The sequence below is a fragment of the Aythya marila genome (assembly GCF_965140915.1).
Source record: "Aythya marila genome assembly, chromosome: 24".
Classification (NCBI taxonomy): Eukaryota; Metazoa; Chordata; class Aves; order Anseriformes; family Anatidae; genus Aythya; species Aythya marila.
In genome coordinates, this window is record NC_139065.1 from 2,438,760 (window position 1) to 2,465,925 (window position 27,166).

At 48.4% G+C, this 27,166-nt stretch overlaps 1 protein-coding gene across 1 annotated transcript in view; it reads left to right on the plus strand.

The window, feature by feature from the left end:
* Nucleotides 1-27,166, plus strand: part of LGR6 (leucine rich repeat containing G protein-coupled receptor 6) — a gene marked incomplete at both ends in the record, with an annotated part of 124,323 nt that overhangs the window by 25,255 nt on the left and 71,902 nt on the right. Inside the window, one exon of the mRNA XM_082778741.1 lies at nucleotides 19,917-19,988. Within this exon, the coding sequence (XP_082634867.1) occupies nucleotides 19,917-19,988 (72 nt within the window). The remainder of the gene's footprint in view (nucleotides 1-19,916; nucleotides 19,989-27,166) is intronic.

A 27,166-nucleotide genomic window follows, 5' to 3' on the forward strand; every position in this document is an offset into this window, starting at 1 on the left:
TGTGAATGGACAGAGCTTTGTGGTAAAGGCTGGAAGCTCAACAGCAAGTGTGGGAAAAGCTGCGGCATTTTTGTCTAGTGAGTTTAAGTAGAAAAATAAAATGCTGGTTTTGTATGGGGGAATGTGGTCTGTAAGTTGCCCAGCAGATGCTCCTCTCCAGCCATGGAGAGAAGGGCAGCCAGCTGTGCAGAGCTGGGGAGCTGGGACACAGGGACGAGTTTTGAGGGGCAATACTGAGACGTGACACCCCACCAGCTGGCATTAGAGCAGAGATTGGAAACAGGACAGCGTGGGCTGAGAGCAGAAGAGGCCATGGGCACAGAGGAGGCTGCGGTGCCAGCTACAGGCATGTGAGGCCATCCTGCAAGCAGCGGCAGGAAGAAGAGCTCCTTGATGCCTCTGCCTGACAGAGCCTCTCTGCGCAGAGCGGCTGCAGGGAGCATCGTTCTGTGATGCTTTCTTCTCCCTGCCGTCAAGAGATTTACAGCTTGTGGTAGGGAAGACAGCAATATTAATAGTGCAGAGCGGGAGCGGGCTCCTTTGAAGACTCAAATTGAATGTAAGGCTGGTCTGGCATGGACGGGACCTGCGCTGCTGCAGCCAAGCCCTTGCAGCCTTCCTCCAGCCTCAGCCCGGACACCAGCTGAAAACCCTGCAGCACCAGGGGCTGCTGCTTTCAGAAAAAATTAAAAAAAAAAAAAGTCAGTTTCTGCTGAAACCGCTGCACTGGCAGCTCTGGCCAAGGGCCAGCAAACTTGTGGTTGGAGCTGGGAGGCTTCCCTGCTGATGTGCACGTGCTGGAGGTGATTGGGTGGTGACGTGCTCTTACCGTGGCATTTTGCTGCTTGGAATTTTTGTGATTCAGCTCTAGGGTCCTCACAAGCCCTGCCTTGCTTATTTCACAAGGGTCAGAGTGGATGAGAGGCTTCTGCTTAGCCTGGGGGTACCACGGCAGCAGCTCTGGGTGTCGACTTCCCACCTCCCACCCTCCCAAGGCACTGACATGAAGACAACATCGGTATCGCAGGTCATGTTTTGAAAGATCACTTGGCAAGGAACCAGGCAGGTGTTGATTCCAGGAGCACAGAAGTCCATACACTGGTGGCAATGGCAAACCTTCACACTTAGAGCTTGTAGCAAAACTCCAGCTCCTGGGCTCACACAATGAAGTGATGGTCTTTCGTTTGAAAAGGTGATTTCCCAATCCTCTAAAGGCTCAACATTCAAAAGGCAAATAAAACAAAACCAATATTCTTCATTGTTAACCCTTTTCCCAAGCAACAAGGCAATATCCCGAGTCATGAAGGGTTGGTTTTGTTAAGATGAAAAGTAAATTATAGGAGTTGGGTGTATTCTTGATGTAATCTCATTTATTTACCAAGAACACACGCTGGGGCCTGTTCTTCTGTGCACTGCAGAACAAACAGCCACCAGCCTTGCTCAGAAATCCCACACCTGCCCCTCCGTGCCTCCTGTCACTTCTCCCAGACCAAGACCCATCACTTGCAGCCTGACTCCAGGACTTAATATTGCAAATCCTGCACCCACATAGCTTTCAGTCTGAGGTTCCTCTGTGGGCGTGAGTAGTAAAAGACAGGATAATGCTTTGCCAAGCTGGTTGCTAAGATCAGGTTGAAATTTGGAGATGGGATGGATCTGTTTGGAACCCACAGCCACTGCTGGAAGGTAATTGGAGTGCATTGAGGTGGTTGCCTTGAAAAATCTGATGTCTCTTCAAGATAAATGAGTATTTGCATCATTCTGCAAGCATATAGGACATTCGAAGGCCAGAGACGGGCATCTCTGGTGTCCAAAGGAATAACAGAATTACTTGCACTATCACAAGAGGAACACTCTGATGCTGGTGGATATAACAAGGAGGTAGGAACATGATATCTGATGGAGCAAGGAAACAGATCGCTGCCAGGTTTCCAAGTGCTGCTGGGATGTTAAGCAAACAGAGCTATTCCACATTTTTTAGATGCTGAACAGGCAGATCTGCTCCAGAAATCTCAATATTCAGGCTGAAATCTCAGAAATCTCAGGGTAATTCAGGGCTCATTCTGGCCAGCGTCTTCTGACTTGACTTTACACCTTAAAAACAGTGACTAACTTTGTCAGAGCCTTGCAGCACTCATACCACAACTAGGGACTGACCTCGCACCAGCCGGTGCAGTGCTTTGTGCCCTTTCCCTGACCTGCCACCACCCTGGCTCTAGGACAGTTGAGGGGCATGTCCTTCCACGGCATGGTGCTCAGTTTCCAATAGCAAGGATACCTCCTGGAAGCAGGGACTGGGGCAGGCACAAGTCTCCAGCTCTCCAGCAGAGACAAGGTTTCAGTTTCCGATGACAGATGAGAGTCCTGCTGTCCTCAGAGCTTGACAATGGTTTCTGCACGAGAAGCTCGGTCACTGCTCAGGGTCTAGATGCTTGGATTGCCTAATTCCATGGCCAAATCCCCATCTCCAGCCCCGGCTGCACTTTCCATTTCAAGCATTGAGAAGCGGTGAGATGTTCCTGCTGCAACGAGCGGTGCTAGATGGGGACACAAGAAACCACCTCTGTGCCACTCTCCGCTGGGGGACGGACAAATGGTGAGGTTGTGGTCACACTCCCAGCCCCATTTCACACAAACCATCCATCACATGCAGCTTGTCCCAGCCCAGCTGGGACCAGAAGCAGGGTGGGGGCCACTCAGAGACCCTGCAGAACCATTGACCTTTGGTTTGTGGCAGTGAGGAGCAGCTCAAGACAGTGAATGGGTGCAGCTGGCTCAGAAGAGGACATCTGCACAGCACCTGTGGCATCTGCTAACGAGACTGAGGTCTCCCTTGCTCCATCACCCACCAGCCATCATTCTCCACAATAGTCTGGGTTAGCACATTGCTTTGTGGCTGTGATGGTGGTTTCAGATTCCCTTCACAATATTCAGCAGATCGGTGGGCCATGGGAGTTGTGCCAGCTCTAAAGCACAGCAGAGAAGAAGGCTTTGTCTCTCTGTGCCTCGGTCCATTGGGGCCATGAAATACTACTGCTCCCAAAGCTGAGTCCAAAATGCAGGGGGCAAATGACACAATCACTGATTTTCTCCAGAAACATTTTGTGTGCTTGAACTACACAAGATAAAAACAAGATCAAACTAGAACTGGATGGAACGCCAGACCAGCTTGGGCCATGGGGGAGTCTGTTTGTCTCACGGCCATGCAGAGATGCCACCTCCCGCCCTACAGGCAGAGAAAGAACCCGGAGCAATGCAGGCCACAGCTCTGAAGATGGTTTATGCAGGATCAGGCTGCTGGCAACCATTCCAGTCATGGGAAGGTGCCTGCCCATACCCCAAGGAGTACGGCCACATCCTGAGTGGGAAGGTAGTCAAAACCCAAAGTATTCCCTGGATTACCCACACAAATGCCTCAATCTCTGTGTCCAAGGTCAGCTCAACTCAAACAGGGCAGAGGAGTCATCTGAGGCTGAGCATGAAGCCAGAGCCTTTCTGTGTGTCTTCATAACAACTTCCAGCTCCTTTCTGCTGCTCCCCTCTCTCCACTGCCCTGCTGGGCTGCAGATGAAAACCCTTCTAGCCTAGGCTATACAAAAAGTGCCTGCATCACCCAGCAAGTTACATATCTGTACTGAAGGAATGAGGGAAAAAAAAAAAAGATATGATAGCACAGTGGTGCTGCCAAGGACAAAAGGTGCACGCTGCAGCCAACACACTGCCAGATGCATGGAGCGGGGAGGAGAGTGCAGCAGAGCTGGGAGACAAATCAGGGAAGCAAACCTGTGCTGCTGCCCCAACATTGGTGGGTTGCTTTGCAACTGCTGCAAAGTGCTGCTTCCAGCCTCCATCCCTTACACACAGAGAGGCTTTTTCAGGGTGCGCAGCAGGGGACTTGTCCTATTCCATTACCTGGCCAGAGCTCTGGAGCAGCCCGATGGGATGCCCTCCAGCACCACCACTGTCAAAATGGCCTGGTGTCTCCTTGTCACTCGGTTATCCTCAGTCTTCTCATGATGTACACAGTTCTGAGGTCTCTTCCATTTCATCAGAGCTTGCAGTTTGCTTTAAGGAAACCCTTCTTTTCAATGAGGTTGTCTTTCTCCTACTTTCAGTAATTTTGCCTAGCAATTATTTTCAGGCCATAGCCTGGCCTGAGACAGAGATAGGTCTGCAGATGGAGGGACTGATGAGAGGCAGCTTCCTTCACACGTGCAGCTCCTGGTGCTTCCAGACAACCAAATAAGCCTTGTAAAACAGACATTACTGCAGCTGCTTCTCTTTTCCTGCACAGATGTGCAGGATACAGCAAGAAAACACTGCCCTGTTGATTAAGCATGGACTGCATTCACATTTGATCCCCCGGGACCTTGTCTTTCCCCTTGCTGTCTAAAGAAAGTAGCTTGACCACTGCTCAGCCAGGAGAAGAGGAGGCTCAGGGGCAGCTCCCCAAGGCCTGCACGTTCCTGCAGGGAGGAGACGAGGGGATGGAGCCAGGCTCTTGGCAGTGCTGCCCAGGGCCAGGCCCAGAGGTGCTGGGCACAGCCTGGAGCCCAGGAGGCTCCCCCTGACCCCCAGCAGCACGGCTGTGCTGGGGGTGCAGCAGCCCTGGCACAGGCTGCCCCGAGGCTGTGGGGTCTCCTCCTTGGGGAGCTTCAAAAGCTCTAAGTGCCCTCCAGTCTTAGCCATTCTGTGATTCTGTGAGGTGCATGGACAGCACTTGGTCAAAGCTGTAGGCAGAGATCCTCTTCCCATCCATCAGCACCATCACTTCTGAAAAACCTCCACACAGAGAGGTTCCCAACCCTCCCCAACATGGCTCTGACCAGGAACCAGCCCGAATAACACCTGCATGAGGCAGGCAAGGCTGGAAGTCTCTTGAAGCCAGACACCCACACTTCGGAGTGGCCTCTTAGAGATCTCCTCCCCACCCAGCTCTCCTTGGCCCTTTCCCTGCTTTATTCTTCCGTCTTTTAATACATCGGATGTTACTCAAGCCCACTGATTGTTCTCCCTTTTGTGCTGGGGCAGACAGACGGGCTCCCTAGACAATAGACAGGCTTCACCAGTGACTGGGAAAGAGAGGTGGAAGATTTACTGCCATGAGGTAATTGGCTGGAGGAATTTGAACTTTCTTTGCTTTAGGAACTGCCTCCATTGTCCTGCCTTGTCAGCAAAGCAGAGATAGGGAGGGTCCCGAGCGGTGTGCTTGCGACAGGGAAGATTTGCCTTCTGTGCACCAACTCCATTCAGAGAGCTGGGCCAGAACCTGAATCCTGGGCTGTGACTGTTTTCTGCCTCTGGGTGCAGCTTGCCCCACCTGCTCCGACACTTCTTTTGCCAGGTTTCTCAACCCTGTCTGGTTGGTGACCCCCCTCTCCCTTATTCAGAGCATAAAAATGTCCCAACCCGTTTTCATTTACCCCACCAGTAAGAATAAAAACGTCTCGCTGATGCCTTTGATAGTGCATTAGAACATGGACAGGCAGCATTGCACGCCAGATAATACAAGTGTGTGGGTGCATGATGAGGCCAGCGGAAAGTTGTTGGTGCAAAAGGTGAGGTCTTGTGGGCTGTGTGGGGGTGAGAAGGTATCCATCTGCAGCTGGAAGAAACACTTTCGCAACTTGCAAATGCCCGCATGGTGTTTCTGCAATCCCTCCTTGATGTGGGTGTAGCAGGCATGGGTCAGGAAATGCTGCACTAGCTACACTGACACTTCTTCATCCCTTTGGCCATGGCAGGCCATTTTGTTGGGACCCACCAGATGACTTCAGGCTACCACATTGCTTAGTGCCCTGACTGCTCTATGCAGGTGCCATGTCTTCAGTAAATGGTTTGTTTAACCTAGTACAGATCCTCTGGTTGCACCTGGACAACTCCATGCTGACCTCTCTGATGGCTGTAGGCTGCTGAGTTCTCTAGCTGTCTGAGGTTATGCCCTTGGACATAGTTAGGACATTGTATAAGTGAGCTGATTAGAAAACTAAGAAGAAGCTTCAAGATTGCCTGGTTCAGGGGGGCTCCTCAGGTTACTGCTTACACAGACATCGTCAACAGCTAGGGACAGCGTGGTAGACTACCCATGTGCATCCCACTCCCTGTGCTCCATGGACATCAGTTCTCCTGCCCCAGCCTAGAGCCTGGGAAGGGGTGATCAGGGTGACGGACCTACTGGGGCCATATGTGTGCCCCACACAGAGCCAGTCCGGTTCCTCCACATTTTTGAAGGCATCATAAGCGCATTCAGAGCAGTCTGAGCAGGCTCCAGACTGGGCACTGTTATCCTCCAGCTTGGGCAAGATCATGTCTCGCCTCCAGCCTGGTTTCTGAACACCTGGTCCTACAGGGTTGGCTGTCCTGGTCATAGATAACATCTGAGAATGAGCATTCATGGACCTGCCTGGGAGCTTCTCCAAAAATGTCTCCAGGCCAGCAGTCTACTGGGGAGGGTGCGGGATCTGAGTGCTGGAGGTGCCTACAAGGTCAAGCACAAGCTGAGGGATCTCAAGGCCCCACTAAGGCCTAGGTGGTCACTTCTTCCTCAGTTCAAACCAGCATGGTGTAAGAGCCCGATGTGGTCATCTGAAACCTGATCTGAACAGAGCAGGCCATAGCTTGCTGTGGTGGGGTCCAGTGGAGGTAATGGCCAAACACTGCTCCCACAAAGGCAGAGCTGACTAGGGGAGCTTGGCAAGGCTGTGGCACCTGCCTCATCCTTTGCCAAGGCTTGTCAGGACTTGATGTGGCTGAACAAACACCTATGGCCTAAGCAGCCTGGGAAGTCTTTGAGACCGTGGCTGCCTGTTAAGCACCATAGGTGGCTTCCCCATTGCCACAGTACCAGTGCTGTCCCAGGCTGCTCTCTGAAGGCTGGTCAGCACCGTTTGTACTTTGCTAGTGGCCCATGAGAACAAGGAGAGCAGACCAGGGTTTCTTCTGAAGATGAATCTCGTCTCCTAGTTTTCTACCCCGTGTGAGCTTCACATCCGTCCCTAGTAGATACCCCAGTAGATATCATCTTCAAGGAAACCCTTGAAGTACATAATGTCAGCCTTTGTCTGTGCATCCCAAAAGCTCTGGTGGGTGGCAGGGGAAGGCAACAGACAGAGTTCCTGTCCCAGGGCCATCCCAAAGACTCTGCCAGCCCTTGCAGATAACTGTGGATGTTGTCCAGCAATATCCTGCCTCTGCACGTAGCGTTGGTCTTGCAGTTTTCTGCCCTGTTACCAGCAGGAACACTAGTGTTTCTCAATTTGTGTAAAGCCCTAGATACAGGTCTTAAATGATAGAAAAAGCTATTTTAAGTTTTAGTTATGCTTCTACATTATATCATTATTTTTTTCTACTTTTCCTGACTCCCTCCCCATACACAAGGTCAGACATTGGTACTCAGACATGGCAATAACAAGGGTGGCCTGCGAATCCCACCCCAGAGCCTGTTGTGCTTGCTTGAGAGAGGTGCTATTTCCCTCCTCACTCAGTCTGGATCTACTCTCCTACACAAATATCAGGAACTTCTGCAGGAGCAATTTTTTGAAGATATCCTTTAACTAAAATCTCTTGAGGAAAGCAAAGCACTTAACGCTGGGCCTGGGCACTAGAAAGGGCTAGTCCTGCACCATCAAGCCGGTGTCAAACATGGCCTAAGGTATGGCTCCAATTTCCAGAGCCAAGTGGTCAAGCCAGCTACCTCCAGGATGTCTGTGAGGATGGGTCTGAGGGTGAGCCAGCCCCCTTTGTGTCCTTTCTGGCATCACAAACTGGGTAGCTGGCACCCACGTGGACACCCATGCCAACATCACAGCTCATGGAGCTGGGGAGCAGGGAAAAGAGGAGGCAGGAGGGGAGTAAAATCCTCTGTCAGCCCCCAGGGTTTCTCTCAATCAACCCGGATATTCAGGCACAGGCCATTATAGTGGCTGGACGTCTCTGACCAATGCCAATATCATGTCTCCAGCAGTACAAGGGCAATTTTGTGAGCATTTCCCAGTGGTGCTAGTTAATAGTTGGCCATGCCATAAAGCATGATGGTTTAAATTATTTTTGGGACAGGTTGAGTACAATAGAAAACCAAACTTCCATAAAAGCACCTGCCAAGCCCAACTCTAAATATAAATCATCTGCAGTGCCAGACCATCCCAAGCTAGTCCTGCTCCAGCGTGAATTATTGCTTTCCGTTCCTGGTTAAGAGCATAAAATGTATTCAGCCTTGTCATGACGTGATTGTTCCTTCTTTTACTTGCTTTGGCACAGAGTACAATGTCTCCACAATGAGTGAGCTGAAAAGCAAAATGTGGACACTGTCTCATTTCTAAGCAGGTGTTAGCTGATGATATGTTTTTGTCCTCTAAAGGCAGCTACAGATTATGTATTATTGTTGTTTGCAGGTTTGATACACGTGCAGTGACCTGGAAATGCTTTCTGGGGCCAGTACCACTTGCCTTCTCCACTGCAGGTGGCAACAATGCAGATAGCGTGGCTTGAGGTCTCTGGGCTGAGCCTGGCCTTTCATCTGCTAATGAGGAGAATAACCTCCACCTGTGTAATTTCCACTGTGATGACAGGCAGAGCCTAGAGAGACCAAGTTTCCCACATGGTTGCAATTTTCAGGCCATTACTTAATTATTTTTTTTAGAAAATCCCTGACTGCACAGGTAATCCTCCAGCTTGGCAACAGTTTCTCACAGTTGTGACTGAAATTAGTGCTACAAACAAGATTAAAAAATACTCCTGCTTGGAGGAGGACCCTGTTGACCCATTTGCTGGGGCCCAAAGTGTTTGGAAGAGAAGAGACAGCTCAGAGATCTCTCTGCCATCTGAGGGCCAAATGCAACCATCTCTTTGTTTGGCCAAAGATTTGACATGGTGTTTTGGGGTTTGATGTAGTTCCCTGAGCTGTGACTTTAAGTGCAATCTGTGAGACACCATGGCATTTCAGACATCCCATCCGTGGGCCTGTCCATATGCCTCAGGACCCATGGAGTTTCCTGGCATGGTGGCTGGAAGCCAAGGGGAATGTGAGGGTGCCTCAGGGCTCCTGTTTAGACAACTGTGGGTCAGTGCAGACAAGGCGCAAGGTGTTGGATGGATGGATCCCACCTAATACCTTACCATACAGCAGTGCTGGTAGCTGGACCCTGGATTTGAAGGCACGGGTGAAAATTTGGGAGTAACACTCTACTAAAGCAGTGCATTTCTCTGGCAGTTGTTGAATTGCTGAATCATGGAACCATTCATGATTGAAAAGACCCTTAAGATCTCAGATCCAACCACCACCTAACACTATCACGTCCACCACTAAACCATGTCCTTAAGCATCTACACATCTTTTAAATACCTCCAGGAATGGCGACTCCATCACATCCCTAGGAAGCCTGTCCCAGTCCCTGAACACACTTTCCATGAAGAAATTCCTCCTGATATCCGATTGAAACCTCTCTGGGTGCAACAGGCAACTGGTGCCCATGGAAAAAAGTACAGTGATAGCTAGCCTGATGCCTGGCATCTGAATCTGTAGCTGGATCAAGGGGTTTCTAACCCATTTTAAAAAACAAGCCGGGCCATATGAGAGCAGTGTCCCTGTGTGAGGGAACGACGCTCCCATAATATGAGTCATGTGGGCCAAAGAAAAATCTATAACTATTTGTTGTTCCGCTGGAAGATTGGGATAGCCAGGAAAGGTAGTGACAATAAATAAGCACTCTGATACCAGAGCTTGGTTTTCCATCTGATTCCAGTTCCCCTGATGCTGCTGTCAGTGGGGGTGACCTAAGCTCAGGCTTACAGGGTGGCTCTGAAGCAGCACTTGTACAAGCAGGGCAGAGATGCTGCAGAAGGAACTTTGCCTCATGATGCACCCCAAGCCAGAACGGGAACAGTCACAGCAGCCCACCTTCTCCTGTCTGCCGGCCAGCATTGCAACACAGCTGGCACCAGAGCTGACTAGAGCGGTGTCAGAGACACCACAATTGAGCCTTACACCCATTTCAGGCATGAGAACACATCCTTGGCTCTTTTGGTTGTTTATGACACTGAATTGTCTTTGCTGGTTGGCCATGCTGGCTGGGAGTGTTTAGAAAGTGCCATTTAAACAGAGTCTTCTGCAGCGCAAAGTCTTACCAAACCAAACGTTGCAAAGATCAAAGCGTGAGTGTTTCTGGGGATTGCTTCCCGAGACAGAGCACTGCCTCCCTTCGTCCCTCCTGCCAGCTCCCAGCCCATACAGCTCTTGGCCCCTGAGCCCAGGTAAACGGCTCTGAATGCCAATCTGTACACCCTCTGCCAGCAATGTGTTTGTGCATGGTTCCTCCTTGATGCTTGGTCACCTCTTGGTCCTAGGACATGGGTTCTTAAATAGGGGTATGCACTGCCCTGGAGATAACACAGCTTCAAAGCAGTGTGCCAGTCAAATACAGAAACTCATCATCTTTCCATCAGGGGGAGATGGGGAACAGCTCTTCAGGCGATGTCTCCTCCTGTGCCTAAACACAGCCCAGCACCAAAATCAGGATTCTCATGGAGTCACAGACCCTTCTCACTGTGGTGGTGCTGGGCATACTGCGCCCTGCAGGGCCCCTTGGTTGCAGCTTGCCTGTGAGCAGTAAAAGGGTCTGCTTACGATGCACAGGAAAACCAAGTCTTTCTCTAAGAAACAGTTACTTAGAGCAAAAACTGTTCTTCATCAAAAACAAAGGTTTCCAGGCTACAGACAGATGTGGTTGAAATTTTTGAATGGAAACGGATTGTAAAAGGCAGAATCTGAAATGAAAGACTTGTTTCAGTTTGGGTTTTGTTTTATTTCTGATTTTTCTACAGTGGATCTTAGGTTAACATATGCAGATAATGTATGTAAATTAAATATTGTGTTGTCATGACTTGGCATTTGGTGAATTAAATATTTTCCCGTAAGCCTAAAGCATTTCAGCCAGTTCGTCTGATATTTTCAACTAAAAATATGTATTGAAATTGGTCTTCGGTAAAATATTTCCAAATTTTTTCTGCTTTTTCTAGTTTGTGACGCATACAAACTCTGCAGAGTTTCAGCAGTGCATCAACCCTTCAGTTCATGTGTACAACTTTACTTGCTAGTGTCAGGCTTTGGGACAGGATTCTGCCCCAAACGTGAGCTGCTGCAGCTCCCCTGAGATGTGGCTTGCAAGAGGAGAGGCAGCCTGGCCCAGTGCTCTTTTAGTGCCTTGCCCTGGTTCTTCCCCAGCTCAGCAGTAGGCTGCTTTTGTTCGCAGCTCAGAGCTCTGTCACCGGTAGGAGCAACATGCTGTGTGTGACCATATAGCCTGCCAGATCCTTTCTCTGATTTCTTGCCAGCCGGAGAAGTAACAGGGATAACTGTGTGCTGCCAGGTCCCCTCAAAGTGAAAGAAAACAGCATGGTTTTGCATATGCTTCTAGTCATTTATAGGCTATCAATTTCCTCCCTGCCAGCCCTGGGCTCTGCCATCTCCTTTCAGTGGGTCTGAAAGTAAATGGAGCGGGGCTGGAGACCGTGGGCATCAGCTGTCTGGGATTCCTGAACAAAGCTGGGGGGCAGGAGTTGGCAGTGATGGGAGGATCTGTGCACAGAAGAGAAACAGGACAGAGGCAGCAGGCCTGGGCCAGATGTGCAAAGGTTTCGAATGTGCACAAATTAACTATGGGTATGTTACAGAGTCCAGCAGGGCTTTAATTTTCTCTCAGGCATCTCTCAAACCCATGGCAGGGGCGGTGGACTAGATGATCTTCAAAGGTTCCTTCCAACCCAAACCATTCCATGACTCTATGATTCTATAAGCAGCGGTGGAATTTAGGATTCAGAGTGCTTTTCCCCTAATCCAATATTGCCTCTCCTTAGACTTCCAGCTGATGCTTTGCCAGGATATGCAGGGCCAGACGCACCTTGCACAACCTTTGGTGCAATTAAAGGAAGGATGTGGATGACAGTGGTTGCACATGTCAACTTCATCTCTACACTGACCTGGTTCCTTAGATCCCGTTCCCTCTCCTGTGTTGTTTCTGCTCTCTCATTGCCTACTTTTCTGTGCAATCCAAGAAGCCATACCTTCCAGGTGGATCATTTACTCTTCCAGGAACATTCCCACAGCGAGTCACTTCTGGTGCCACCATGCAGGCTGGATCAGCAATTCATCATTGTGCTCCCATTACTTCCTCCCATGTTAACGGTGCAAGTGGCACAGGGGGGCTGTGAAGCCTTTTACTGGCCTGAAGAGGAAATCAGTCCTGCACGTTGCAGGGTAAACTGCCTGCAGAGGTCTCCTCGGAGGTGCTGGACAGGAGCCTGGAGCAGTCAGGGCAGGCTGTGATGCACAAGCTGCCTTCTCAGGCACTGTGGGTTGCAGAACAGCCCCAGTCTGCTGGCCATGGAGCTTCTGGCTCTCCAGAGCGTGCCTTGTGGCCACCCTTGGCTTGCCTTGCCCAGCTTTCTCCCCTTCTGCACTGCTCTTCCTGGGACACAGCACCGTGCTCCCCAGCCAGCCCTCAGGCAAGCGTGGCTCGTGTCCCAGAGCAGAGCTGGGTAATAGTTTCTCAACACAGCATTTGTCTTTATAAATATCCTGCTGCAAGCAAGGTAAAAGATGCCAACTTGAAAGCAGAGCATTTCCGTGACGCAGTTGATTCCAAGGACATTTGCGTGGGGAATGTGAGGGATGCTCCGATGGCATTTGTTTACTGTTTGCTGCTCATTAGCTCTTTGAGAAGGCTTTGGCTGGGCAGCAGAGAGGATGGTGCTTCTGGGTTTGCCTTGCCCTGGTAGCTGCACTGGGTGTAAGGAGGAGACCTGCTCCGGGGCAGAGCAAGCTTTCACCTTCCCTGGCAGTGACCTGCCCTGCTCCCAAAGAGGTCAGCAAGCGGGGAGCTGGAGCCTCCACCTGGAGAAGGGCAGGGAATGAACTTGTTCTTGGACACAGGGAATGTGAGGCTCTTCCCAGGGATCTAGTGGGGGCCATTTAGTTCCTCAAAAATCTAGAAGTTGCTGGGCTGTGAGAAAGCCTGAAGGAAAGTCCTTTCTCCTCTCCAAAGGACATTTGATGCAAGCCTCATTTTTCTTACTTAAAAAAAAAAAAAAGTTATTTGCTCTCATTCATGACCCAATATTTCTTTTTTAGATCAGAAGACATTTTGTTGCCTTTGATGTGTTCACGCTAAGGAAGGTTTATGCTGATGCAGCTCCAAACACTGGCCATCTCTGAATCCCATTATGTGAAAAAAAAAATCATTTAAAAACATAATTTTAGTAAGGCTGAGAAGTCCTGTTTGGACACTTCCAAGACTGAAGATGTTTTTTCTTTTCAAATGATTTTTTTCTCTGTAATGATTTCTTTTTAATGTCAAAACTGGAAAAAAAATATTTTTTGCTATTGCTTTAAGGAATTTTGATCAACAGAAAACAATTCTTTCTGGGCTTCTGTTTCATGGAAACCACCAAAAACACGAACTTGCAGAATCATATCGGAAATAAAAAATCCAACACGCAACCAACCCAAAGCAGCCTGGGGCAGTGCCTGCGCTGTTGGGGAGGTGAGAGCAGAGGGGCTGGGTGGAGGCTCTGTCAGGCTCCCCCTTGGCACATTGTTTGAGGCTCTCTGACTCCATCTCAAGCAGCTCTACCCAAAGAGTCACTGGAAGCACCAGGGGACTTCTGTGTCTGCAGGCTAGAGGATGCTGATACCCACCGTGCTCATGATAAGACTTCTTCTTCCCACCTTGTCACAGCACAAGTGACTTCCCCTTCTATTGCCATGCAGATTTTGGTAACCTGGGAATTAGCAGCCAGGACACTGGGAACCCATGTGCTAGAGCCCTGGAGAAAAGTCTCTAGCAATACATTTAGCAAGATTCAAGCTGTGCAGACCAGACTTCTGAAGATCTGCTGGTGTAGGGATGGGCTTAATCTCACCCTGGCAAACTGGCCTTGGTGGAGTCTTTATTATTGAAACACTGTGGAGATCTCGGATAGGGCCTACACATGGGGTATGATCTAAGATGACTGATCTATTTTCAAACGTGGAGAGGTGGGAGTAAAAACACGTCCTGCTCTTGCCTATTGCAGTGATACAGGATTGAAATAGGGCTGGTGCCTCCAGATATGGTGGAATGCAAATGAGCTCTTACTGCTTTGATCTCTTTATCTTCCCTTTCTCTTTTTCTTTATGGAGACTACCTTTAACATAGTTTTCAACCTGCAGGCTTTTAGGAAAAATTTCAGCTGGCGCTATGGCTCCAAGTACCATTCTGTCGGCAGCCCCAGCTTTACCCCAAGCAATCCAGGCATTTTGTGGTGACCTTGGAGATTTCGAGATACAGAGGAAAGGAGATAACAAGAACCTTTATGAATCACTCTCGTACAATCCGAAGAATTTCTAAAACCATCATTTATTGCCCTTGGGCTTCTTTTTTTAAGGGTGGTTTATTTGTGCTTTTTTTACTGGATGCTAATGAGAGTGGCCAGAAGATAGAGACATTGCTCATCTCCTAGTGATTTCAGCAAGACAAGAGTGCTTCATGCCTTGCAAGAACAGGTCCAGCGTTGGACCTTTCTGGAATAAATATGGGAATTTTGGTGTGGTTTATACCATTCCCACAGAAATCATACTGCTGGACCAGAACTGGGAGGCTTTAATGTGTTATTGTGCAATCAATTAATCAAGAGAACACCCGCTCGTTAGCTTCTCCCCACAATCATCTTAAAAATTTCTGTTCAAGTGCCTGAGTGTAAGGAAGCTCTATTTTATGGTCCAGGAACTCATGTATTCAGCACCAACATTGAGAGGAACTGGGCTTGAGACCAGGCTGGGAAGAGATCACATTAATATCCTGAACTTCTTGAAAAATGTGAAGATATTGATACAGAAGATCGATTTAGGGCTTGAGAAGATAGTCACCATTTGGGATTCTTAGTAGCTTATCCAAATATGAAAGAAGCTGAGAGCCCACAGTGTACTCTACCACTGAGTCCCTGAAGGTCTCCCCTTGAACCTCACACCAGGCTTACAGAAACCTTGTAGAGCAAATATCTGCTGCTACCACTGTGCTCTCATGGCACGAGGACGCATACTTCCATCATACTGAGTGAGAGGGACCCATGGAGAGCACTTTAGGTGACTGAAGCTAACGACCCGACTTTCTGCTCCTTCAGAGTAAAGAAAGAAATGGCTAGGGAATGTCTTCACCCAGCCCCGTGATTGCCTCTGAGAGAGCAGCGTCTCTCTGCTGTCATGTGCACTTCACAGATCTGGAACCAGATGCACATCGGGCTCTGAAAGTTATGTGCTTGACCTCAGCCAAAACCATATCGCTGCAGATTTCATCTTCAACCCTCCTGGCTGAGCAGCCACAATCTCACTGTGCTACTCTAGCGTGGCCTCATCCTGTGTTGCTTTAGGTCTGTTGACATCTGCTCGTGCTAATTTATAGAGTGTGTCTCTGGGGAAACTCTTTGCCTATAGCTTGGGAAGAAGTTTATGGGAAGGGCTCATCTCTCTCCAGTTTTGTGGCTAGCTTTTAGACACCTTGAGTCCAAGGGAGGCATCTATCCTGCTGCCCCTAGAGGTGCATACTGGGAACAATGCTTAGACCTACCTCAGACGAGTATTGAAGGGCGCCCTTTATGCAGGCCCCCATATTGTAACTTGAAAAACCTCCCTTTTGGCCTAAGAGCACACACTACAAGGTCCCACAAGGAGAAGTCCCACCTTCACTGGAGCAGGACAGAGCCCAGTGGGACCATGCTGCTCCTGGCAGGGACATCCCTGGCTCCGCGTTTTGGAGCACCACCACCACAGGCTGGCATCCCACCTGCCTGAGCAATTATACCAAAGATAAATTCCTTTGATCTTTAAATCTGGTATCGTTCCTGAACTAAAACACTTTAGCGCCCATCTCATAGCGCTGGTAGAGGCAATTGCAGGCAGCCTTACTGGAGTACCCAAAGCATGCTGTGTGTCACATCACTTTTTGGTAAGGAAGATCAGCTAATCAGTGAATAATCAAAGCTTGTTCATGAAAGAAGGCGACATCAAAGCAAATAATTTAAGGAACCCCTCGAGGGCCAGAGTTGTAAGGTCTGAGGCTGAATCACATGGGCTCAGTTTCCATGAACTGTGTCTCAGTTTTCCTGCAGGTACAAGTTAGAAATGCTTACAATAAATGTTTAGAATTAGTAGGGGAAGGAGGGGGGTAGGGGGGTGTTAAATCACACTAATTATAGCCCTGATGGCTTTGGTGCAGTGCCATTGGAAAGCATAGGTAACTTTAACACCTAATGCAAGAGGTGCTCAATGGGTGAACGTAGGTGGTACCAGAACCACATTTCGGTTCTGGGAACTTGTGTCACTTCACTGTCGGCATTTCGTACTACACACAGCCACACAAAACGACCCGAAGCAAAAGGTTTCCCGCTTTTATTTGGTAGCTTGCAGAGAGGACAGACAGGCCAGCTGCTGGAGAAAGAGAAGGAAAGCTCTGGGGCAGGGAGTGATAGCTTGTCCCAGTGCAATGCAGCATGGCCTCATGAACTCAAAGAGAAGCAACTGGACAGTTCCTCTGCTGGCCCTCCTTTGCAAGCCTGCATGAAGCTGCAGCACCCGGTTTCCTCTTCTACCTTTCTGATGCTGAGTTTAAGGGACTTTGGGATCTGAATAATGTTTACCATGGGTTCCTGCAGTACCTGATGTGGTATTGTTCCTAGCTGTTTGGTGGCTTCACCAGTGCAAATGGCAATAGCCATGCTTAGAGACCAGTAACCCAACACTTGTATGAATTCAAGTAGATGCTAGTGAAGAGAGAGCTGTTTTGTAAAGCCAAAGTCATTGGCAGACCTGAGAAAGGTCAGAGGAGTCTGTCATCCATGTAGCCCATGAATCCCTAACCCGTCTGCCAGATGTTGCTGAAAAAGAAAATACCCAGCAAGGTTCAAATACCATGGGTTCCTTTTAAAATGAACCAAATGTGGCTGCTGAAGTAACCACCCCCAAACACTTGAAGAGATAAATAGCTTCCCTGATTACCCTGACAGGAAGCATTTCCACTCTTACATGCACTGGGGATGTACATAACACAAGAGACATTACTAAGAGGAAAAACATGAGCTTGGGAAAGCACAGCAATAAGTCAACAACATCTTTACGTGAGTAATAAGTCAAACATTTATTCCCACAACACTGCAGGCAGGAATCCTGTGCCTCTGCTTTCACACAAGCATGGACAGTCTGTGGAGAAACATCTCGTGCTTTTGTGGCTAGCAAAATCACTGAGTCCAGGACCATGCTCAGGAAGTTCACTTCCAGCCCTCGGAGGCACTCTGTCTTCCTTCACATCAGCTGTCCTCGCCCCATCCCCTCTGTGCTGTCCTCACACCAGGGCCACTCCAGCACACCAGCCCAGGCGGGATGTCCACTGCTTCAGGTGCTGCCATGGGACCCCTGTGGGTATCGCAGTGGAGAATTAATGGTAAACGCAGTCCTGAAGCTGATTCTTTTATTTGCTTCACCTTTCATTATCAAGCTGTTCACTTCCAAGGTGTGCACTACAGAACTCCTCTTGTTAGTACTGCAAATATAGATGCGTTGTGCTTGAGTCCTGCAGGAGAACCACAAACAACTATGGCATCCAAACACCCCAAACATGAGATATTATTAAATAAAATGACCCAAACTCTTCCCTGTGCTGTGCCACAGGCTGTCCATGCTGGCTGCTGTCCCCAGGAAAGGACTGGCACCCAGCTGGCACTTACACAACATTGGAAAAGTGTCTTCTGTGGGGAGCAAGGAGCATTCCCTACACTGCCAGCTGAAGGCAACTTGAGGAATAGGCCTCCGAATTTCAAGGAGACCTTGAACATTTCAGATCTGTGTTTTGTTTCATAGCCTTTCATTTTATGCTATTTTTCATTATTTTTACATTGTTTCACAACATGTCAAAACATCAGACTGATTCATTACAACATAAACAAGAGACACTTTGATGTAGAAAAAAAAGATGTTTTAATGGGTGCTAAGTAGCAACTGCCCTTAGGGATTTAAAAATAAAAATAGAAGCAGAACAAAATAGTATTTTAACCCTTCTATTATACCACAGGATCATCTGAATACAGAATGTAGCGTTGCATAGGGAACAATATGGACAATAACTTTATTTTTGCATTCATTCTGACAAAAGGTCTTTGAATTCTCTTTTTTATTTTTAGGGATTTTTCCACCACTTCTTTGAAGAGGAGAAAAGTTATAAGGAAAAAAAATATATAATCTTTGCCTGGAGTATCTTCAAATAGCACTCATGCAAGTGCATGGTTTTGTCACAAGACACATCTCCAGAGAAACCGTAAAGGGAGATTTTAGATCTTCCCCATGTCTCACATGTTGGGTCTGCAGCATCTCAGTTAAAATGATGATGTGCAGATCACATCATGTTAAATTTGTGCAGATAGCAGCCAGCTCAGAGAGGTCCCTCTGGTACTGCAGGGGTTTGCTAAGGGTAGCTTTTCTCCTTCATGCTTCTAGCTTAGCATCAGTCCTTGTCCTTTGTACAAATCCTTCATGCATTTGTCCAAAGGCAAGGAAAATTCCTACAGGTTTGTGAGATTTATTGGAGGAAGAATAAAGTAAAATGTCTTTTTTTTTTTTTTTCTTTTCTTTTATGTGTGTGCCTTGTTATTGTTACATCACAAGAGAGGGACCTCTCTGTCTCTGCCTCTTAGACTAAGACTGATGGAGCCAGGCGCTGTCCCATCTGTACACAATGATCAAAAATAGCCCCTTCCACTTCACAGGAATCTACCCAGAGCCTTAGATGACATTTGACTCGGATTGCTTTGCTTGGTAGGGGATATGGCTCATTCAGTTCCCTCTGGTTTTAACTCTGCCAGCTTTTAATTCAGCCTCATTTTTCCTCACAGCTTTAAAACCTGGTGATCACTTGCAGTTATCTGGACACAGCTTGCTCAGACTTGTTTAATAAGCATGGTTTTCTTCACTGTCAGCTGCCCACAAGGGCAGAGTTGCAGCAATTTAGTATCAGACCCCCTAAAGAGGCGCAGAACCCAAAAGCATCCTCATTTTGTTTGTTTGTTTGTTTTCCTCAACTACCAACTAGCCTAATGCACTGTTTGCTGCGGACTTTGCTACTCTTATATCCTAAAATGAGGACAGGGCTCGTGGACCCCATAGGTACTGGCACTGCCTCCTCTGTGAGGGTCTGTCTGACCCTAAGCAGGTGGGGTAAGCCTTTAGCGAGAGATCTCAGAGCCTGAAACAGGCACAAGCACACGGATTCCCCCAGCCCCCTGAATTCAAGCTTTGCCATCCACGAAGCAGACCTAGGTCTCATTCCTGATTTTTTTTTGGTGTGATTTTTTTTTTCCAGTTTCCAGCAGGCCTCTCTAATAGGATATACCCAATTTCAATGGCTTGCTGTCTCCTCAAAAGCAGCTCTGTCTCCAGACACTCCCGGGGGTGGCTGGCATGACCACTGGCCACAGAAATACACCTTTGGGCCCAAGGACATGCATTCCCACTCAGGCATCACTGGGCTTCCTGTCCACCGTCCAAAATGTGTGAGACACTCACACACCTTGTGCTGTTAGGAAATGTCATAACTTGCTCCATAACCTGCAGAAGCCCAGGAAGGCCACCCTGGAGGAGTAAGTGTCTCTCTCAAGTCTTACTCCTTTCCATCCCTTTGCTGGCAGAGCCTGGGCTGTGATACTAATAATTAAAAAAAAAAAAAAAAAAACTAATTTATAAAGAAGCTATTATAACAGAAGCTAATGCTTTTCAGTTTGCAGGGGTTTCTCCACTGAAATGCTTTCCCTCTTAACAGAGAGGAGACAGAGCCTGGCATAGGGATTTGTTCTGTGCAAACCACAACGTGACTGATCCGAGACTTTTGTCTTTCTTCCCCCAGAGACCTGAGCATGAACAACATCAGCCAGCTGCAGCCCAGCACCTTCCGACACCTGCGCTTCCTGGAGGAGCTGTAAGTACGGAGTGGCCCCATGCAGAGCCTGGGGTGGGGATGTGCTGGAGGGTGCCTGGGGCTCGGGCAGCAACCCCCAGAGTTGCCACTGGAGCCACAGGCTGAGATGGAAGGAGGCTGGGTGCTGGAGGGGGTTAATTGCTACTCCAGCTGTAGGGGTTTGAGTGGGGATATTACCATTAGGCTATGCTGCACGTGCTAGATGCCAGAATAAAAGAACAAATCCATTATGCAGAAATGATCACTGTATCCCAGAGCAGGGCTAGAAAGCAGGGAGCTTCATTCACCCTTCTCCATACAGGGTCCCCTCCTTCAGATCAAAGCCATGACGGGTCCTGGGCGTTTTGTCTAGGTAATAGAAGTCCAAAAAAATCAGCTCCAGAGTCTGGGGTGTCCCATCGTGCACCAGTGTGCGCTGATGTCTGAGCAGGCACACTCAGGCACAGCAGCAAGCACAATCCCAAGGGATCGGCATGTGGCTGTGTGTCAGTGAAGGAGTGGCCCCACTTCTGAAAGTGTGAAATTAACCACTGGCATTAGCAACCACTGGAATCCCTTGGGAGCCCCAAAAATGAGAGCCTGGGGGGCAAAAGTTTGAGGTTGGCCATTTCTTCATGGGTAAATTGCACCTGTATGGTCTTATTCCACTTGACCATGAGAAACACCTCCAGGTGTTGTTCTCATGCTCTTGCTCCTTTCAACACAATAGATTCTGCTGGAAAACGCAGTTTCTTCAAAACATTATTATTGCATAGCATGAAATACTAATATTAATGTTGCATTTGATGTATGTGTTGTAAACTTACTGTGTATATAACACTTACAACAGTTTAACGTCTGAATGAGACACTTTGACCTTACTGAATCATTCCTCGCAGCCAACACCACGGGCGACATGGACTTTTCAAAAATAGTAGTTTCCAAACTGTCAGAATTTCTTACAGAAAACTTGTCTGCACTGCCTGGAAAGGAGGCATCTTGCAGAGAGGGAACAAACACTGCCCCGTGCACGCTGTTACCTCTGCTCCTGCTCTTGGCAGCAGTGGAGCGACCCGGAATGGCCAGCCCCCTGTAATGCTGTGCAGTGGCACTGATGGGCACAGGCTGCGTGCTCTGTACAGCCTCTGCACAGCCTTTGCTTCTCTGAACATTTGGTATTGACAAAAAAGACCAGACCAGATACCAACATTCGTTGTTCTCATAACAGGTCAAATCTCCTACATATCAGATCATACTACAGGTTTTTAGCTTCAAATGCTCTTGCAAATCATCTTCATGTGTCTATATCTGGTATTCATTAGACTTGTAAGGACCCCAGCTACCCGAATTCCCCATCCTATTAGCACTTTACAGACTGAGCAGCCATCATTTTTATCCTCCTTTAGCTCTGCAGCTCAGGCTACCCCGGGAGGTGGGTTTTCCAAGGTCTTGCATCCATCTTGCAGCCTTCCTCTTTCATTTTGTCAACATCTGTGTTGAAGCATGGACACCCAAGGCATTCACTGGGGATAGTACAGATTCTCACACACACAGACCGTGTTCTCTGTTGTATACAATTAACGGTTGTCTTGCTGCAAGCAATCATGTCCTGATTACATGTCATGTACAAACAGAACAGTCTCAACCAGCAATGAATAAATATTCATTGACTCCAATAGAGCCAGCTTCCCGCAGCCAAAAATAATTATGTATGAAGCAGATGAGGAGGAAAAATTTAAACAGGAAAATCTGAAAAATAATTGGAAGTTGTTAAAGAACATTTTACTAGAGGTTCAAAATGCCACACAACTCCTCATTTGGAAAGCAAAGGTATTTTGAGTAGGAAAAAACACCACAGTTAGGAGAAAAAATTGAAACTGCAACAATATGTATCTATTCATATCCAATTCATACTTAAATTTGACAGCAATAATATAGTTATCTTAATTATAGAAATCAACTGAATTATATGAAATCAATAAAGGAAAGAAGGATTTTTATGTAGTAAATAAAAAATAAAATAAAAAGAAAATAAAAGCGATCCTTTCAACATCAGCATCTAGACAGCAACTGTGTATGCATATATATTATTCATACGGCTGTCATGGACCAGTGAGACAACTTACCTGGCATTTCCCTGCTCTTTTCACTTATATTTTTACCAAAACTTCACCCCAAAACATTAGATCAGGACCTTCACATTCAGGATGGGATCACTCCCATGCCAAGATGTGCACAAGAATCAAGCAGACAAATTCTATCTGTTTGCACATCCCCAACTGAAAGTTGCTCAGCTTTCAGAGCTCAAATCTCTGCAGATCTCATCTACTCTGAACATATCCCCTTGGATCAGACAGGGTGAACTGTAGCACAAGACCAAGTCTTCTGTGCACTCCCCCCATGGAAGAACTGCCCATGCTGGAGCTTACTGGGTCAGTGAAGACCAGAAATGGCCTTAGAGTCCCAGCCTGCCTCATACCCTGCTATGTTCCCCTTTACATCCATGATAAACTAAGAAACAGGCTTGAGGACTCAGCAACTAAAGAGAAAAAATGCAAAATTCAACTCAGAGTGAACCAAAACTGATGCTCTGAGGCTTTAGTCAACCCCAAAGAGTTCCTTGGACCTGAAATAAAATATTCTGTTTCATTTTTTGATTGCTTCTTAACATTTACTCTTTTACTTTGAGTCAAACTTGAAAAGAAAAAGTCATTTCAAAATGAAAACTGAAAAGCTTTATTGCAAAGGTGCCTTAAAAAGGTGCTTAAAAAAAAAAATATAAAAATAAAAAAAAAATCACAGGCTCTTCAGCCAAAAATAGTTGCCAAATTCAACACAGATTTTCAAACTCCTTTTCAGGTCCCCTGGAAACTCTTGTATGTTAGGGGCATTTTTACCTTCTAATCCTCAGAGATGTCTGAAAGACTCCTTGTCACTCCTGGCCCTTGAACCCATACAGATCTGTCACCTCCATCCTTTCTGATAGTCAGAGACAGTCCATGTTCCTCTGCCTCCTCCATGAGCTCTTCATAGCTTCTCTCCTGCTCTGCTGCTGCCAGTCTTCTTTCTCATTAGATCTAGCCCCTTGCTGCAGGGTCCCAGTGCTTGGAGAAGAGCTAATGTCTTAACACATCTCCTTTTACTGTGCCTCCTCTTTTTGTGCTTCAAATTTAGCACCATCTCCAGCTCCCCATGAAGGCAGAATTTCATGAAAGTCAGAGATCAGCCGGACTCGAGGCTCAGCTTATGGTCTGGGCTGGTCAGCTGTGGTTCATGTGAGGAACAGGAATAGTGGGAGGGGGAAAGAAAGCTGCCAAAAGGGGTCGATGAAGCCTGTGCATCCCACTGATGCTGAGGATGAATGTGCCAGGCTGCACAGCCTGCAAGCTGCTGTGGAGCACCATGAATGAGGGTTGCTGGATCCAGGTAAGCCCCAGCTGGAGGGTTGTTAGCAGGGGGCTGCAGCGTGAAGGCCACACCACAATGTCCAAACAGCCTCTGGCCCCTGCATTGGCCCAGCTCCCCCCAGAGACCAAAGGCTTATGTCTCACAGGCAATCAGAGGCAGCACAGTGCTTGTGGCACAGATGAGGGCACCAGGACTGCTCCAGCTCAAACCTCTCACTCACTGTGTGGTCTTGGTGAAAGGATTTTCCCTGCCAGTGCCTCTATTTACCCATCCTTTCAGCGACGGGAAAGGGCCTCTCAGGTGTGCTGGGACCTGTTAGTCATTAATTCGCACTGCAAGCTGCTCAGGAAGGTGTTGCGGATGCAATTAGCCCTCAGGTTCAGAGGCTGCCAAAAGACCGGATTCTTCTGTCTAAGCTTGCTTTGAAAATGTGCCACCACTGAGGACCCCTCTCCAAGGGCTGTGACGGGGCTGTGCTGTCTGTCCATCAGTCTGCACTCCTGGCTGCGAGGCTTCCTCTGCTCCCTGGCACCTCCTGCCTCCAGCAGGGGACACAGCAGAGGCCAGGGAGGGTGTGGGGACACCCACCAGTCCTTCCCTCTGCTACAGAGGTGTTCAAACGTGGGCCTCACACAGACAGGGAGCAGCCTGGAGTTTAGTGTTTCTCCTCTTTGTTTCTCTCCTTTTCTTTTTTTTTTTCTTTCTTTTTTTTTTTTTCTCTTTTCTTTCTTTCTGGCAGCAGGAAGAATGTTTAAAGTTGCTAATAAATTCCAGTTAATGAAGCCTGAAAAGCCAGAGCTGGGAGCCAAGAGAAACAAGAGCAATCAGTACAGAAGGAATAGAAAGAGGATCTTGAAAGCCAGCCTGGGAATAATAACATGTTGAAATGTGTTCGCCGGCAAGGGCTTTGTTACCGCGCTTTGAATCCAAACACGAGAGCCTGATGCCAAGAAGAGAAACTGCAGCCAAAGGCAGGTGTTCATTGCCATTCACCTCCTGCTCCAGGGCACAGCGGCAAGATCAGACCCCTTCCCAGCCACTGGCTCTTTCACCTGCCTCTTCGCAGGCCCTGAGGGCCGAGGGACTCACCGTCACGGGGAGTGCCGTGCCTCTGCAGTGCTTCGCTTACAGCAGGCGCAGGACCCGTGGCCTCCCCTTGCAGGCTGTTCCCTTTCCCAGGCAGCTCTTGCAGCTCAAGGGACTGGAGGCCAAGAAGCAGCATAAAAGCGAAACGGAATGAAATGCAAGCGTGTTTGCTGGCAACGTGAACAGAGTCAGCACTCTCCTCCTCCCTTTCCCTCGGGGAAGACACCCCATCCCACTCCTCTTCCCTGCAGGTGGATATGCTGATGGAGCTGTCATGGGTTACAGGGCACCAGCACACGCTGCCTGGTGCTGGAGCTCCCACCACCACTCACATCACCTCCCAGGCACCTGAGCCATCCAGCCTTGAGGGCATTGTCCAGCACAGGGTCTCACTCCAAGGCAACCTCGTTGCTGTGAGAGGCAGCGCTGCGGTGACACTGGGTCTGACCCCTGGAGTGACAGCTCTGCTGTGTCAAGGGGTGCTGACATCGCAGGGCTGTGTTCAAGTGTGCTGGAACAATGGGGAAGTTCCTTTCCTGGGGCAGTGCAGTGACATGCCTAGAGTAGAGTACTCCTGGGAGAGCAGCTTTGGTGTTTTTCCATGACATCACAGGCCGCAGAGGTCTCTGGAGGAGAGAGAAATGCTTGCAGGGCCATGAGCTTGTTGTGATCCCTCCCAGGGCGACAGGACCTTGCTTTGCCATGCTGAGATTTGGTAGCAGCATCACTGCTCCCTTGGTGACTGCATCGCTTGACACAGATCTCCATTTCCAGATGGCTGTGGGCGAGAGGCACTGATCTGTGAGGTACAGGTCCCCTGAATGCTGGTGCACCATGTTTTCCCCAAAATAAAGCTCCTAAGGCACCAGCATGCTGTGACTGAACACAATGCTGTGGCTTTTCTGCAACCCTTTAGAGACCAGCCAGCCAGTCCTGGTTCATCCAGGAATTTATGTTCTCCTGGTTGACATTGCTCCTTGGCAGAGGACAGCACTGGTCATCAACGCAGTGGGTGGGCAACAGCACAGAGAGGTTTAAAGGATAATTCCTTGCATGAAACCTTCCAAAGGTCAGCCCTGTGCAGTCTGGCGTGGTGTGGAGGCAGACATAGGCCAAGGGACCGGTGAGGACAGGAGAGTAGGGCTCCTAAGGGGTTCTCCATTGTGCACATGGACAAATGAATCCAAGTTCATGGATTCACTGAAAAGGCCCAAGTCAACTTCAAAATGTTGTGAAAGTTTAGGGATTTCAGTTCTTTTTCTTTTCCATTAATGCTGGGGATAGAGTTCAGCATTTGAAAAATCCTTGTGAGTGAGGATCTCTGGCCCTAATTTTCCTGAAAATATTCTTCCAAACCACTGACTCTGTCCTGGGGTATCCCAAGTGAGGCACCCAGAGTGGACTCAAAAGTTAAAACTACTCAGAAGGCTTGAAGTGAACAAATCTGCCCTGAAAACCTTGACAGTTTATAACATAAGGGGACGGAGTGAAAGCATTTAGTGTCCTGTGCTGGGCTGTTCAATAAGGAGTTCTGTCTTATTAAATCTTACTTGGCAAACGAATCCAAACTAGCTTGCATATGAACATTCGTGTGGGCTGAAAACTGGCTTGAGGACCATAAACAAAAGAAACGAATGCCATCAATCTATCGAGTTGGAACAGGCATTTGGTGGGGGCACGGGGGGCAGAGTTAGAAACAGGCCTGCATAGTCTCCTCCTCGGGGATGGAGTAAGGCAGTAAAGACCACGTTAGAGACACCTCCAGGTGATACCACACGAGGACCAGCTGCAGATTCCTGTGTGGGAAGGGAGAGTCCAAGCCTGACTCTTTTCTCAAATGTACCATGTTTTCACTTGCATGACTTAATTGGCTTCATTCCTGCTTTGCACCAGCACAAGAATAAACTCAGGCACAACATGGAGCCCTTGGTCCCCTGTGCACCTGGGGGATGGCACAATCTCGATGTGATGGCGCTGCTTAGACAGGAGCGCAGGGAGTTTATCTGGGCACAGGTTCTGCCTTCACAATATTAGTGCTTGAGAAATGAACCAGAGCAGGAGATCAAAGAGGAAGGCTGACACGCACAATAAGGATCTGGCAAGGGGAAAATTCCACCGGGATATGGACATACATGTTTGTCCTGTCCTGCCAATGGGCAATGTTCCTGCCTCCTAATGTGAATGATAAGGGCATCATCGTGTTGTCTGAGCGCATGACATGAGCGATCATGCCCAACAAACAGCCTTCGGGCGTGCCATGGAAGTTGTAGCATGACCAAGAAGCCCAAGATACAGGAGGGGGTGGGAGCCTGTGGTAACTGAACTACAGCAACCATGAAGTGGTAAACCATGAGTTTGTTCCAACTTGGAGTGTATTGGGAATGCAGATCAAAGCCTGGAGGAATGTTCCCAGAAATCACTGGAGGGGGAAGAAGGGGGAAACAGAATCTAAAATCCACCAAACATGCAAGCTTTCCAAAGCAAGCCAGCCAACTCTGGCTCCCACCCGCCTTCCACCTGCCCCATCTCTCCCTCTTCCATCAGTCATTTTCAATCCAAAGCTTTCCCTTCCTGCCAGCTCACCTCACCATGTAAGCTCCAGGACAGCCAGGCACGCAGCTGAACCAAGTCTGCCTGTCCTAAAGAGAGACCTGAGCAGGCTTGGAGCAGAGCTGCTGTGCCATGGGCCAGGTGTAAGAGCAGCT